Source organism: Arachis hypogaea, chromosome 15, assembly GCF_003086295.3.
Source record: "Arachis hypogaea cultivar Tifrunner chromosome 15, arahy.Tifrunner.gnm2.J5K5, whole genome shotgun sequence".
Classification (NCBI taxonomy): domain Eukaryota; kingdom Viridiplantae; phylum Streptophyta; class Magnoliopsida; order Fabales; family Fabaceae; genus Arachis; species Arachis hypogaea.
This window is the reverse complement of record NC_092050.1, coordinates 18194344-18209087: the sequence shown is the minus strand read 5'-3', so window position 1 is coordinate 18209087 and position 14744 is coordinate 18194344. Positions and strand designations below refer to the sequence as shown.

The window sequence follows — 14744 nt, the reverse complement described above, 5'->3', positions numbered from 1 at the left end:
ATCAAAGTCAAATAATATAATTCTTTTATTCATACTTGTTTAAATAATACTTCAAACTAAATCTCCAATTTTTATAAAAATTTCGACAGCATCTCTTTTAAAATTCGGATTTTGCCACCCTACTCGGGTCCCAACCAAACCACCTTTCAAACCCTTTTCAAATTATTTCCAATAAATCAAACCAATTCCAATATCAAAATCATTTCCAACTCTCAATTCATTCATTATTCAACAAACACACATATATATATAAGTCAACCAATCTTCAATCTTTGATCGTCAATACTCACATTCATCAATAATCATTCATCAACTCCCATCAACAACATTAATTAACACAATTCCTACAACCAACTCAACATGATCATCATTCATCAACTCATTCGCAATATAATTCCACATTTCCAACCTATCCTATGGTCATCTAGCCTATGTTTTCACAAAATATTATATATTATCTATGAGAAACCAAAACCATACCTTGGCCGATTCCTCCCTAAGCTCGGAACACTACAAAAATCTCTCCTTTCACAAGCTCTAAACTTCCAAACGTCAATTCCTCAAACTTAATCACCCGAATTTTGTTCCAAACCGCCCAATTGAACTCCGAATCAACAGGAACACAATCTAATTCACACAATATCATTATAATCAACATAGAGTTCACTAAACTAGAAATTCACCAAGAAATAGAAGTTTCTTACCTTACCCATGGCTCAAATGAACAAAACCCAATAGTTTCCTCAAGCTAACTCAAGCCTAGAACATCAAAATCACATAATCGATCAAACTTAAAACCTTAAATTTCGAAATTAGGGAAGAGTGGCTGAGTAAGAAATTGCTAGATTCTTACCGAATTGATATGTGGGTTTTGTAGAGAATTCTGAGACGAACGCGTGGCCACTGACGACTTGTCAATTGGAGCTCCGAATTGAAAGTTACGGACGATTGAATTTCGGAGACGTTAAGGGTTTCGGTTACGCTCTTTCTCCTCTCTTCTTTCAGCGTATCAAAGTGAAAAATGAAGGAGAAAGCTTCAGTTGGAAGCTTATATAAATTGGGCCTTGAGCCGGTTTGGGTCTGGTTCAACCGGTTCGGTCTATTGGTCCAGTTTTGGGCCAAACTCTTTAAACTTAGTATCAAACTTTGTATTTTTAATATTTCTACTTTCCTAAACTATAAAATTTAATTTTCTAATATCTTTGAATAATAATTAATTTATTGGCTAATTATTTTGTTAATTTTCCAGAGTTTACACATAATGTTTATCTTATTATCTATGTAAATTCTCAATTATAGGAATTTAGTTGAATCATGGACAAGATGAAAATAATAGACACTTTTTTTAAAAAAGACTACCCAGAAGAGTGAAAATGTTTCTAATGTTGTTACATCAACACCAACCTCTTCAATACTTGAGGCATCAAACATGAATACTTTAGCTCCTCAACAAGATAGTTCAATGTCAAAGCGCCCATGACTTAATCCTGAACAAATGGAAGTATGTCATTTGGTAAGAGATCTAGAAATTCGACCAATGATTTGGAAGTTTCATCCAAGTAAAAGAGATGAAATTCGTCGAGCTTATCTTAAAGCTAGACCAAATCAATCAATACTTGATAATTATCCATTCTTGAGCGATACAAGTCATCGTCGTCGGTTTCAAGCTTCTTGGTTTAAATTATACCCTTCATGGTTAGAGTATTCTATTGAAGATGATGTTGTATATTGTTTACCATGCTACCTATTTGCTATGGAATCTTCAATCAACACATATTCAAATGCTTTCATTGAAAACGACTTCAGAAATTAGAAGAAGGTAAATAGTAAAAAAAATTGTCCTCTTTTGAATCACATTGACAAAGGCCCCAATTCGTTCCATCATAGGGCAACGAAATCATGTGATGATTTGATGAAGAAATCACAACATGTTGATACACTTATGAAACAACAAACATCAAAGAAAATTGAGAATAATCGACGTAGACTTGGAGCATCTATTGATTGTATTAGATGGTTGACTTTTCAAGGTTGCGCTTATAGAGGCCATGATGAAAGCTCGGGTTCAGATAATTGAGGTAACTTTATTGAATTGTTAAAGTTTTTGGGTTCTTACAATAGTAGTGTTCAGAAGCTTATTTTGGAAAATGCTCCTAGATTTGCTAAATATACTTCAAGTGATGTTCATAAAAAAATTCTACATGTTCTTGCTACAATGGTGAGAAACTCAATTAGAAAGGATATTGGAGATGCCAAATTTTGTATCCTCATTAATGAAGCTCGTGATGAATCTAAAAAAGAGCAAATGGCTATTGTTTTGAGATTTGTTGATGTGGATGGTTTTGTTCGTGAACGCTTCTTTGATCTTGTACATGTTAATGATACTAGTGCCTTGACTTTGAAAAAAGAATTGGTGTCTGTGCTTTCTATTTATAATCTTCAAATTGAAAACATTCGAGGTCAGGGATATGATGGTGCTAGCAATATGAGAGGAGAATGGAATGGTTTACAAGCTTTATTTCTCAATGATTGTTGACAAGCATATTATGTCCATTGTTTTGCTCATAGATTGCAATTAGCACTGGTGGCTGCTTCAATGGAAGTACTTCAAATTCATGAGTTTTTTCACACAATTGAATGCTATTGTCAATATTGTTGGTGCATTTTGCAAACGACATGATCAATTACAAGAAGCTCAAGAAATTGAAAATGCAAAATTGATTGCCAATGATGAGCTAGAAACAGATCAATGTGCAAATCAAATGGGCACTTTACGAAGAGCTGGAGATACAAGATGGAGTTCTCACTTTCATTCTATTTGTAGTTTGATAAGAATGTTTGCAGCTACTCATATCGTTTTTAATAACATTATTGATGATGGTACAACTTCTGCTCAAAGAGGTGAGGCTTATGGTGTCAACAAAGTGCTATCCTCATTTGAATTTGTTTTTTCGTTACATTTGATGAAGGAAATTATGGGGATTACTAATATTTTGTGCCAAGCATTGCAACAAAAATTTCAAGTTATTTTGAATACAATGCATGTTATTTTTACATCAAAACTACTTCTTCAAAAATTGAGGGATAATGGTTGGTACAATTTACTTGAGATTGTTAAGAAATTTTGTGAGAAACATGAAATTGACATCCCTGATATGAGTACACAATACACAGTTGGAAGAGGTCGATCTCGTCAACCAATGTATTTTTGGCCGCAATTGACTCTCAAATACAAGAGTTAAATAGTAGATTCAACGAGGAAACCATGGAGCTTTTGACTTTAAGTACTGCTTTGGACTTTAAAGACAATTTTAAGTTGTTTAATATTCAGAAGAGTAAAGTATCGTTTTTGTCCCTAACATTTAAATCGTCTTATTTAAGTCCCTAACGTTTCAAAATTGACTCAATGTTGTCCTGCCGTTAGGGATCTGTTAACAGAATTGATGGCGGGACAAAATTGAGACGATTTTAAAACGTTAGGGACTTAAATAGGACGAAAACGTTGGGGTCAAAAACGATATATAGAAATAAATTTTAATTTTATCCTTTAATAATATCAATTTTTAACGGTACATAGTTATTCAATTATTTTTTAATCACATCTAAGTAAATTACACTTAATCAAATTACTTTTATTCTAAATAAATTTATGTTTTTATAATTTTTACTCTTAAAGATGTTTACTCATCATGAAATGTTTGTAGAATGACTAGTACATAAACTTGCGGAAAAAAATGATACATATACAATAAAGTAATGTGATTCTAGTAATTTTACAAACATTTCATGATGAGTAAAAATCTTTAAGAGTAAAATTATAAAAAAATAAATTTATTTAGAATGAAATAAATGTGATTAAGTGTAATTTACTTAGATCTGATTAAAAAATAATTAAATAACTATGTACCGTAAAAAATTGATATTATTGAAAGATAAAATTAAAATTTAATTCTATGTATCGTTTTTGTCCCCAACATTTTCGTCCTATTTAAGTCCCTAGCATTTTAAAATCGTCTCAATTTTGTCCCGCCATCAATTCTGTTAACAGATCCCTAACGCCAGGACAACATTGAGTCAATTTTGAAATGTTAGGGACTTAAATAAGACGATTTAAACGTTAGGAACAACTTTGGAACTTACCCCAAACGTTGACGACAAAAACGATACTTTACTCTATTCAAAATATATGCAAGTTAGCTGAAAAAGTTTTATCCTTCAAATTTTTCTAATCATGAAAGGATTCTTTTGAATGCTCAATTGCAACATTATGCATTTGATATACCGAATCATCTAAAAGATGTTGGGACACTTTCTGAGTTATGTCAAAGATTGAAAGAAACAGAAAAATCAATAACTTATCATTTGGTTGATAGACTAATTCACAATGTCTTGACTCTTCCAGTATCTACAGCAACAACAGAAAGAATTTTTTTGGCAATGAAAATTGTTAAAACAAGGCTTCAGAGTAAAATGACAGACGAATTTCTTGCAGATAATTTAGTCATTTACATTGAGAAAGAAATTGCAGCTATTTTCAGTACAGATTCAATAATAGATAACTTTGAATCAAGAAAAAAATATCGAGCTCAATTGTCTATGTAAGTTGCAAATTTTAATTAATTTCAGCTCTAATAATATTATTATTAATTTTTTCATTGCATAAATTATGGTTGTGATTTAAATTATTTACATGAAGCATAATATATTTTTTAATAATTTTGTAGAAAATGTTTAAAAAGGGATCGAATAGTATTTGAATATTCTAAAAGCACGTATGGAACGACCTATATAATACTTAAAATTAGTTTTGAGATATTTGTGTTTAATTATTATACATATATGTTCAGTTATTTTGTAAAAGGTAAATTCTAAGTCTTAGTTGTTATTTTTAATTAAAATTAGAATTAATCTCCACGTACAAGTCTTTTTGCTATACAAGTCTTACAAGTCTTGAAATTCACTTATTCCTAAAACGCGCCTCTTATGGCACGTATGTTTCACGCTCCTCCTTAACAGATTTTTCAATCAACGCGCGCACGTTCTTCTTCTTCTTCTTTTTCGTTATCGTCGTCATCAACACCACCTCTTCTTCCTCCTCCTCTTCCTCCTTCTATTTTTCATTGAATTTTATTCTCTTCCTTTCTTTTTCTCTTTCTCCTCCATCATAAGTTATCTCGTTGTTGAATATAATGAATAATTCAAGTTCAGATTGTCAATTGAACCAAAATGAAATTGATTATTGTTTTTGAATCCAATCAAGTGGCTGAGGTGTGGTTCAATTCAAAAGAAAAAAATGCAGCATTAGAGGAAACATTTTTCTGTATTTGTAGCAAATTTAGGCATAATACGAAGATATTTGGGTGTAAAACGAAGATATTTAGGTGTATTTTTATTCTGATAAGTTTTGTATAATTCAAAACTCTTCCTCTTCCTCCTCCTCATCTTCTGCTGCTTCTTTTTTTTTTCCATCATCATCACCATCTTCTTCTTTTTTTCTTATTCATCTTTTCCTTTTTGTTTTACCTTCTCAAGTTTCTTCTTGTTTTACTCTCTTAACAAGAATAAAAACAAAAAAAATCAAACAAAGAAGAAGAAGAAACACATAATGCTGCAAAATTACTTGGAAGAGGATGAACTTACATTCATTTAACTAAAAGAAAGAAAGAAGAAGAAGAAGAAAAATGCAGCATTAGAGAAAATATTTTTCTGTACAAAAATGCTATTTGTACACTAAAATCAGCAACCAATGTATTTGTGTATAAATACATGTGTGCTTTAATTTATTTTCAATGTATATTTGTATTCCAGTATGTATTTTATACTAGTAGCTGACTTTGGTGGTTGATTTTAGTGTACACGTAGTATAACTCATTTCTGTATTTGCAGCAAATTTGGGTGTAAAACGAAGATATTTTGGTGTATTTTTATTCTGATAAGTTCTGCATAATTAAGAACTCTTCATTTTCCTCCTCCTCATCTTCTGATACTTCTTCTTCATTTTCTTATTTTATATTCTCATAATTCTTTTTGGGAGGAAAAAATCAAACAAAGAAGAAAAAATACATAATGTTGCAAAATCAAAAGAAGAAGGAGGAGAAACACAATGATAAAGATGAAACACGCGAACAAAAAGGAGGAGAAACACAAATAAAAATGAGAAGAAGAAGAAAGAAGAGAGGGATGAGGAGAAACGCGAAGAAAAAATGACAGTTGTGGTTTTCATCGAGAAAAAAGAAGAGTTGTTCATAATGGTAAAAGAGCGCTTTGAAAACGTAATGCGCGTGTTAACACGCTTTTGTGATTGAGCATAATTTTTTGTTAGATTTGACCCAACTTATAAAACTTATAAATAAAAAAAAAAACAAAAAAAAAAACATATTGGCCCTTCTAAATATTGTCTAGCTTCCCCCTTGACTGCAACCCCCACCTTCTCCACCTCCAAACTACTCTCCGTCAGCCAGAGGGTGTTGCACCGCCGGCGTCTCCTTCGTCGCGGTCCTCTTCTCCTTGGCATCTCCCTCTCCGTGCTCACACTCTTTCACCGTCAAGAACGTCACTCTTCTACATCTCACGAATGTCGCTGAGTTGTCACACAAAAATAGCCGTTGGCCTGCCTCTTGTCTTCGCCGAATGACATATCTGCTTGCTTCTTCAGCGTCGTCGACGGTAAGTTCCTCATCCTCGCCTCTGGTCTTTGTTTGTCCCTAACCCTTGTTTGTCCTTGTCCTCGTTCCTAAGTCCTTTGGCCTCGTTCCTGAGTCCCTGCTGTTTTAATTTGGTTCAATGATTTCAATCGCTTAAATAAATTATTCTGCTAGTGTTGAATAAAACTATGTAAATCAAAATATATGACTTGTCATTATTCTCATATATTGATACATGTTCAGGAGGGCAAATTTTCTTATCATATGTCTTCTAACTAATTAACTCAAAGCATAAAGGGATAAAGGGCGCGTGCCCAGGTGAAGAAATCGGCTGTGGCTCCGTGAACGACAAGCGCGGCTGCGGTAACCGGAGGTGGCGGTTCCTTTGGTCTGTACTCTCCGTCTCTCTCTTCCCGTACCTTTTGTTTTTTTTTTTTTTGGTATTAAAAGGGATAAGTAAAGAAGCTGTTGTTGAACTTAGTTTTAGGGTTTTGGATTACCAGAATTGTGCTGATCTTTGCAATGAAATGGTAGAGCTGAACCTAGACTTGATGAAGTGAAGATGATGATTTGTGTGTGTGAGTTGAAACTAATTAATTAATTATGGGTTAACGGTTAGAGTCTGCTCCATAATGTGTCATCATATTTGATTAAATGCTTCCATTCTGCTTCTTTTTTATATGATCACTTGATTTGATTTGATTCACCAATTTATTACCACTTTGAGCTGAATAATAATAATAATAATAATAGCAACAACAACAATAATAATAATATTGGTATTAATTGATTTGAATATCGGTGCAGATGACATAGATACCAAGAAACTTATCTTCTGATTAGGAGCCTCAACATTTTGATTCATTTTCTTGGTTTGGAACATTTATATGTATCAATTCACCCATATCACCTCAAAGGAAACTTTACTCTGTTATGTACTTGATAAAATATAACTTATAAGGGGCCTTCTTGGGTCAGGGATTAGGGATACTGACAAGGATGATTAGGGCAGTTGCCAGTTTCATGCAGTAATATTCCCAGATTGAGAAGTTGCCTTAGTTTTCAAAAAAACAAGTAACTTTGAGAATAGCAAATTTTAAAAACATATAATATTGCTGCTGCTCACTCAAAACTAAATGTAATAAATAAATGCTTTTGGATAGTTATGTTTTTAATTGATGCATCAGTATGAAGTTTAAAAGAATGAAAATTCTTCCCAAACAGATTTTTATGTGCTTGTCAAGCATAAATCCAAAGTTGATTGTAGTTCTATAGGGTATTCCATTCTCAAACTGAGTACTAGAATATATGAGACTTTTTTGGTGTGTTTCAAGGTTTGGAATTTTAACACAAGAACTTAGAGCCAAGGATGTCTCTTCGTATAAAGGCTGTGGTAGATAAGTTTGTTCAAGAGTTGAAAGAAGCATTAGATGCTGATATTCAAGATAGGATCATGAAGGAGAGAGAGATGCAAAGTTATATTGAAGAGCGTGAGCGTGAAGTAGCGGAGCGTGAAGCTGCATGGAAGGCTGAACTTTCTCGTCGTGAGGTATCCATTTCTCTAAAATTTATAATGTTTGTAGTGGGTTTTGCTACAAATCAATCTCATGATTAATCATATATCCTTGTATGATCATATGGATATATTTAAAATGTTAAAGAAATTAGAGAAAGGAGAAAGCAGTAGCAATCTAGCAATGCTAGTGTCAATTGACTTTTGATGATTATCCAATCATTTGATGGATAACCTGATTTTTGTTTAGATGAATGCTTTGAATTTGGATATCAGTAAGTATCCCTTTATCCTGTAGTCACGCATGACCATTGACCAAGAAATGATTGTATGAATTCCAATTCTGATGTCTAGATGAACGCTTGACAAAGTGAGATGTGGCAGTTTAATTTAAAGTTGATGGTATTGAAGATTTGATATAAGTGAAATTTTAATGAACTTTCCTGAAACCATAGAGACAAAGTAATGTGGCTTTTAGGTACTAGGCACTATCAGAGCAAATTATTTGACTAATCAGTTAAAGTTGGCAAGTATCACTGAAACAGTGGCTTCATGGTTGATTTATAAGATGCTTAGCTGCTGCAACTTTCTGCAAAATTAGTTCTCCTTAGACTAGGACATTATACTTTTGAGACACATACAGTTAGGAGAACCCTTATCTAATATTTTTTTTTGATATCATGTTTTACACATTCAAAGGTACCACTTTTCATTGTTCTGTAATGATCTGGGGCATTTTGTGAGTTACCAGCATTTTGATGGGGATAAAAAGATGGAAATTGACTGAAGAAACTTTTTGGCATTATAACAATATTTTCTTTTATGATACTGCTGGTTTACAAAAAATTTACACCGTTACTTTTTTGTTTCAGGCAGAGATTGCGCGTCAAGAGGCAAGGCTGAAGATGGAAAGAGACAACCTTGAGAAAGAAAAAAGTGTCTTAATGGGAACTGCCTCAAATCAAGATAACCAAGATGGAGCTCTTGAAATTACAGTGAGCGGCGAAAAGTACCGATGCCTTAGATTCTCCAAGGCAAAGAAATGATGCTTGATGCTCTGCTTAGCAGACCAGAATGGGAAAAAAGTACGTTTTTCACTCCTCACCTCCAAAAGAGAGGGTTAGTCCAGCTAAGAGACTAACATGCAATTCCATGTCAAGTTGTGGTTTATTTGTTCATTATTCATTGCTCAATTTGGAAAGTCATTGGTTGGTCCATATTTTTTCATCTGTAAATTTTTAGTATTACAGTTTCACACTGATGAGTTGGTACTTTTTGTAGTGAAAATATATGGTTTCAGTTACATTAAGGACAACTTTGCCGAGTTAAATACAAAGTTTTTATTGTTATCCGGACAATTGTTACGACTTCTGCATTAAAAATATGTAGCTTATGTTTTCTTAATCTTAACATAGAATTGAACATAATTTAAATAATTATATTACTTTCCACTTGATTTTATAGTGGAGCAGCATGTTTTTAAAATATGCAACAAGAATTTTTATCAGATAGTAGGAGTATTTGCTCTATTCTAAATTAAATTAAGATTAAGAATTTGTGTCCGAATGGTGGAGTATCTTGTCAGTTCTAACATAAATTGATATTTATTTTATATGCATTATTAATGTAGAGGATTTTGTTTTTTATAGTTTAGTTATTTGTTCATGTAGCAAATTCTCTCTTATTGATTTAACTCTTGTTGTTCTGGGAGTTGCATTAATTTATGAATGATGATAGGAAATGATTGCATCATATTTTAAAATATGTTAACCATCCGGAAAAATTAGGCTTCATTATATGATTCACTAGCCAATTCAAATGAAACAATCCTAAGATAATTCATATCCTTCTTTTGTTTGAATAATACTTAATGATGAAACCTGATTTAATCATTAGTATTATTTATTATTATAGATAACTTCTAGTTTCAACATTGTGATGAATGAAAAGAGTCCTGAAATTGGAAAATGCTTATAATAATGGTTTTGACAATGGATTGAGGACTTAAAGTGGCATCAACCCTAAGTATTCCCTCAGATTCATCAATCTTAAGCAAATCCAACTGAGATTGCAAAAGAGATTCCGGCATGTAATGTGTCCCTTCTGCAGCTCTTTTATTTAATCGAACACTTAGCACCTCAGCAGGAGCTTCCAACAGTACAAAGCTAACAGCACTTGTTTCATAACTTCCCAATTTGTAATCAGGGTCACTTGATCTTAATGTTTCTCTATATTGCTTCTTCAATGCAGAACACCCAAGAATCACACCATTTCCGTTAACTATGTGTTCTTTTGTGGCATCTCTTAGTGATTCAAGCCATGGCATCCTGTCTTCATCAGTGAGTGGGATTCCCTTGCCCATCTTTTCTGCAATATTTAGAAAAAATAAAATAGGGGAGAGAAAAATTAATAGAAATGTTATTTCAACATTGCTAAAAGCTGTCTATATAGTTGGTAACTATGTAAATAATTTGTAATTTTAGCTTAAAAGGAATTGAACTTCTAAGTGTGTGTTTGGATTACAGTTTGTAAACGGGAGTTTGTATAAAATTGATTTTGCAAACTTGATTTTGATAAAAAGTAAGTTTGTGTTAAAGTGATTTATGTTTGGTAATTTTTGTATCAAAATTGATTATAGTAAAATAAATGTTGTTTGGCTTATACCATTCAAAATCACTTTTAGATAAAAAATTACTAAAATAACCTCAACTTAAATAATTTTTTTATATTATTCTATAATTTTAATTTAGATATTTAAATAAATCTTATTAGTTAATTTTATAATAAAATTAATATTTACTTACTAAAATAAAAATAACATATAAAAATAGATAAAATATATTTTTAAATAAAAATAAAACAATATAAATTTTATAAATATATAAAAGAATATTTAATCAAATATGTTACATTTTTTTAAATATTAACTAAGAATGTTATTTTAGTATTTTTTTACATCGTATTTTTATTCTAATACTCTCAATAATCTTATTCTTAATATTAATTTAGAATCCAACGTTTATGATTTTATTATTATCTATGATTAATTTTTATTTAATTTTTTTTAATAGAATCATAATCTATATTATAAAAAATTACACTAAAACATAGTAAATGAGAATTACAATTATAAAAGAGAGTACTAAAAATAATAAAAAAATTAAATATTTACTTTATAGTAATTGAAACAAATTTAAAAATTCTTGATGATCTTTTTATATAGTATATTTAGTATTTTTAGTACTCTTTTTTTAGTATGCTATAATTTTTTTTATTATTATTATTTACAGTTAATTTTTTGTTTAATTTACTTTACCTAACAGAATCAATAATCATATTATAAAAAAATAATAACAAACATAATACACAAAAATCACAATTATAAAAGTGTATAATATCAAACAAACAGTTGAAAAAAATAAAAAAAAAATAAATAATAAAAAAATATAGCTCATATAAATAGAAATAACAAGAATTTTATAAATAATATAATAACATACATGAAGGATAAAGTTGGTAAAAGATAAATAAATGGTTAGTATCATGGCTAAAAAGCTCGTTAGGAAAACGCAGAAGCTAAAAATAGTTGCTTCTTGTAAACGTTGGTTTTGGCAGCAGAATCACTTCTGCGTTCATGGAAAAAAATTTTGCCAAACCAAAAGTTGAAGCTTTCAAGAAGTCTAAACGTACTTCTTCCCTTCCAACGAGTTTCCCAAACACACCCTAAAAAGGTTTGACTTTTCAAGGAGGAATTTTTGAGAGTAAAAGAACTTTGTAACTTCTAAATGAAATTTTTGTTACTATCAATGCAGTGAAAGCTCTGCTATGTTTCACAAGGAAACTTTAGCAAAGAGAGAATGTATGTATCCTACATTTTTATTATACTCCATAAAAATTGTTAGACAACTTTTGAGTTATTAAAATAACAAAACCTAAAAAAGTAAAAGAACAACATAAACAAATAACAAAAGAAACAAGACAGATAGAAACAAGTTCTTTATTTCAGGATAATATCACCCAAAGATGCATTGCATTTGTACAATTGTGCATGTATGCTCATATACCCACCTTTGTTTGATTCAGAATGAAAATCATCAGCATCAAGATACTTATATTTCATCTCTTTTCCCAGCATCTGTCCTACTGTGCTGTTGAGTAGATTTTCAATTGATTGATAAGTTTTTGAAAAGAAAATAGTTAACCAATCAGTTTCATTCATCAGCTCAAAAATTTAACTAGAATAAAGATAGAACTATCCAACATATCATTATCAAGGCGTTAATCCAGAGAAATTGTTCAGCAGACTAGCAATTAGCAGAGCCATATTCTAGAATTATTATAGTGGACTTCTTGTATCCCTTCTTTTCTATAGAGATATCAGGTGTTCTTTTATTTTATTTTGTTTTTTTTTACCGGCAGGTGAGGATCGAACTTGACACTCGGTTAAGAAATGTAGAGCCATTTATACTCAACCACTGTATTTTGATAGCTGTGGTTGCGGGTTTATGGTTTAGAATTTAGGACAAATGGCTAATGTTTGAGTACATCAACACAAAGGAAAATTTGAATCTAAAACATATTACTTGAATATTTTACAATTAGACCCTTGCTAGTAGCTAAAGAACAAAGAGTTTATGAAATCATCATATGTGGATCAAGCTACGTTCCACTGCATGTCAATCACTTCTAATTAGTTTCATGCTCTTCATTCATGTTACCCCCGACTCTCGGGTCCCGCACCAGAACGGCCTCCGACTCGGATATCCGGGGTTGGCCCCACCTCCTTTCTCTAGAAGGTCCGAACTGGTCTCCACATCTTTTAACCAATATTTGAATTCAAATGCCTCTCTTATCTTAGTTAAATAAGATAAGATGAGATAATTTCCACTAGCTATATAAAAGGGAGCCCGAGGCCCCCTAACGTACGTCATTTAGTTCACACTTTATACCTCTTAAATCCATTATGACTTAAACATCAGAGTGCCTTTCAGATAATTCGGCGACCGCTCTGAGTCGCAAGTCTCCGATCTATCTCACAACCCGTACCAGAGACTTCTAGTACCATTCGTATCCTTAATGTTGTTTCTAAGCCTTTCATTTTCATATCTAAGCCAACGTTTCATTCTATAATAACACAAAATGTCCAATTTTGTGTAACTGACTATGTATCGTACTCGTAAACAATTTTGAGTAACTCCCGGCCAAGTTTTGGTTGGAGTGGATGGGGCAACCAAAAATTCAATGACGATATATGTGTGGGTTAATTTAAGATACAATACAAACTAAGTACACTTATCCTTACTTTATCTTAATTCTGAAATCAATTTTTTTTTAATAGGAGACAATAGAGGCTTTGGTTATTGGATGGATGGACTTACGTTTTTCCGGCACCGCTGACACCCATGATTACGATAACTTCACCTGCCAAATCACATGATATATATAAGCAAAGATTAACATCTATACTTTCACATGGAAATTGAATTCTTATATACAAAATGAACCAATTGATTCACCTTTTTTCTTTGGAGCCATATCTAATGTAGGTACCTCTCTGTCTGATGAAGGCATGAAAAATCAAGTCGAGAATCAAGAACGATATATATTTATATATATTGACTTCTAGAAGAATAGGGGGAGCGGGACTTGACAAGAACTCATCGCATAAGGATAAAAATAATGAGCCAAATGAAGTAATAATGATAGAAAACTGAACATTAAATGTTGCAGCTATCACGTGACTCAGCTCCAACAAAGCAATTGAGGTTAAGCTCTTAAGTCCTAGCTACATATCTATCTATTCTGTTGTATAAAAATCGAATTTTTGTACTTAATGATAAAGTTGACGTAACATATTTTCTGAGAGTGTTTCTTGATTTATTTTTTTTTAATTTATTAAATACAATTCATTACGATAAATTAATTATATCAACTAATTGATTTGATTAGATATTTAAGTATCACACAATTTAATAATATTATGTATATTATGTATATCAATTAATTAAATATAATTGTTTGAGTATAATTAAGATCAATTAGCATTATTCAACATATCTGAATATTTATTATAAGATATTACGTCTTTATTATTTCAATTCTCTTATCACCTATAAATACCCTTCTATATTGTATCATTCTACACAACTTGAATATTCACAAACATTTTTTTTATTGCTCTCTCCCCTTTCTAATATGGTATCAGAGCCATGGTATCCTCCTTGAGGAGGATAAATTGATTTTCTTCTGGTGAAATCACCGTACTTTTCATACTTTTCTTCTGTGCCATTTTTTTTCTCTTTTGTCAATGCTTTGATGCTTTTCTTACCTCACCGATTAGCTCATCCACTACTTATTTATTCTCATGGAGAAACCATATATTTTTCGTCACCTTCTGATAGTTTGTCATCTCTTCGCATTTTGTCACTTTTCAGCAGTTTCGCGGCAGTTCTCCATCTTTTCAGCAGTTCTTCGGTAGTTAGCCACTCTTGTGGCAGTTCTGTCTGCATTCTCTTCCACCAGTTTCGTCTGCGCTTCTTTCCAGCAATTCCATCTGTATTTCCTTGTGGAAGTTCCGTCTGCGTTTC

At 31.6% G+C, this 14744-nt stretch overlaps 3 protein-coding genes across 5 annotated transcripts; 2 read left to right on the top strand and 1 right to left on the bottom strand.

Annotated features, from left to right (window-relative positions):
* The first annotated feature begins 2615 nt into the window (after window positions 1-2615).
* LOC114925330 (uncharacterized) lies at window positions 2616-3242 on the top strand. The gene has a single exon (XM_029292905.1). The coding sequence runs from the start codon at window positions 2616-2618 to the stop codon at window positions 3240-3242; it is 627 nt and encodes a 208-aa protein (XP_029148738.1).
* Window positions 3243-6175: 2933 nt separating this feature from the next.
* On the top strand, window positions 6176-9515 carry LOC112749778 (uncharacterized). 2 transcript variants are annotated; one of them, XM_025798161.3, is made up of 4 exons: window positions 6176-6666; window positions 6888-7032; window positions 7979-8193; window positions 9030-9515. In XM_025798161.3, exons 3-4 carry the CDS (start codon window positions 8014-8016, stop codon window positions 9201-9203), a joined length of 354 nt encoding a protein of 117 aa, XP_025653946.1. In that variant the 5' UTR covers window positions 6176-6666; window positions 6888-7032; window positions 7979-8013; the 3' UTR covers window positions 9204-9515. The 2 variants fall into 2 exon arrangements, with proteins under 2 accessions (XP_025653946.1, XP_025653948.1); XM_025798163.3 differs by lacking the exon at window positions 6888-7032 and having other exon boundaries at window positions 6376-6666.
* Window positions 9516-10041: 526 nt separating this feature from the next.
* On the bottom strand, window positions 10042-13912 carry LOC112749777 (gluconokinase). 2 transcript variants are annotated; one of them, XM_025798160.3, is made up of 4 exons: window positions 13674-13912; window positions 13536-13578; window positions 12226-12305; window positions 10042-10524 (listed from the first exon to the last, which is right to left on the bottom strand). In XM_025798160.3, the coding sequence occupies exons 1-4, from the start codon at window positions 13726-13728 to the stop codon at window positions 10085-10087; spliced, it is 618 nt and encodes a 205-aa protein (XP_025653945.1). In that variant the 5' UTR covers window positions 13729-13912; the 3' UTR covers window positions 10042-10084. The 2 variants fall into 2 exon arrangements, with proteins under 2 accessions (XP_025653945.1, XP_072074844.1); XM_072218743.1 differs by having other exon boundaries at window positions 12226-12300; window positions 13674-13907.
* Between the last annotated feature and the right edge of the window lie 832 nt (window positions 13913-14744).

Excerpts from the sequence above, each read along its gene's own strand:
- LOC114925330 (XM_029292905.1), top strand. The coding sequence starts at position 2,616 with ATGAGTTTTTTCACACAATTGAATGCTATTGTCAATATTGTTGGTGCA.
- LOC112749778 (XM_025798161.3), top strand. The coding sequence starts at position 8,014 with ATGTCTCTTCGTATAAAGGCTGTGGTAGATAAGTTTGTTCAAGAGTTG. Across the intron at positions 8,194-9,029 it reads CTGAACTTTCTCGTCGTGAG|GCAGAGATTGCGCGTCAAGA; the intron begins GTATCCATTTCT and ends TTTTTGTTTCAG.
- LOC112749777 (XM_025798160.3), bottom strand. The coding sequence starts at position 13,728 with ATGCCTTCATCAGACAGAGAGGTACCTACATTAGATATGGCTCCAAAG. Across the intron at positions 12,306-13,535 it reads GTCAGCGGTGCCGGAAAAAC|CACAGTAGGACAGATGCTGG; the intron begins GTAAGTCCATCC and ends TCTACTCAACAG. Across the intron at positions 10,525-12,225 it reads TCATTCTGAATCAAACAAAG|AAAAGATGGGCAAGGGAATC; the intron begins GTGGGTATATGA and ends TAAATATTGCAG.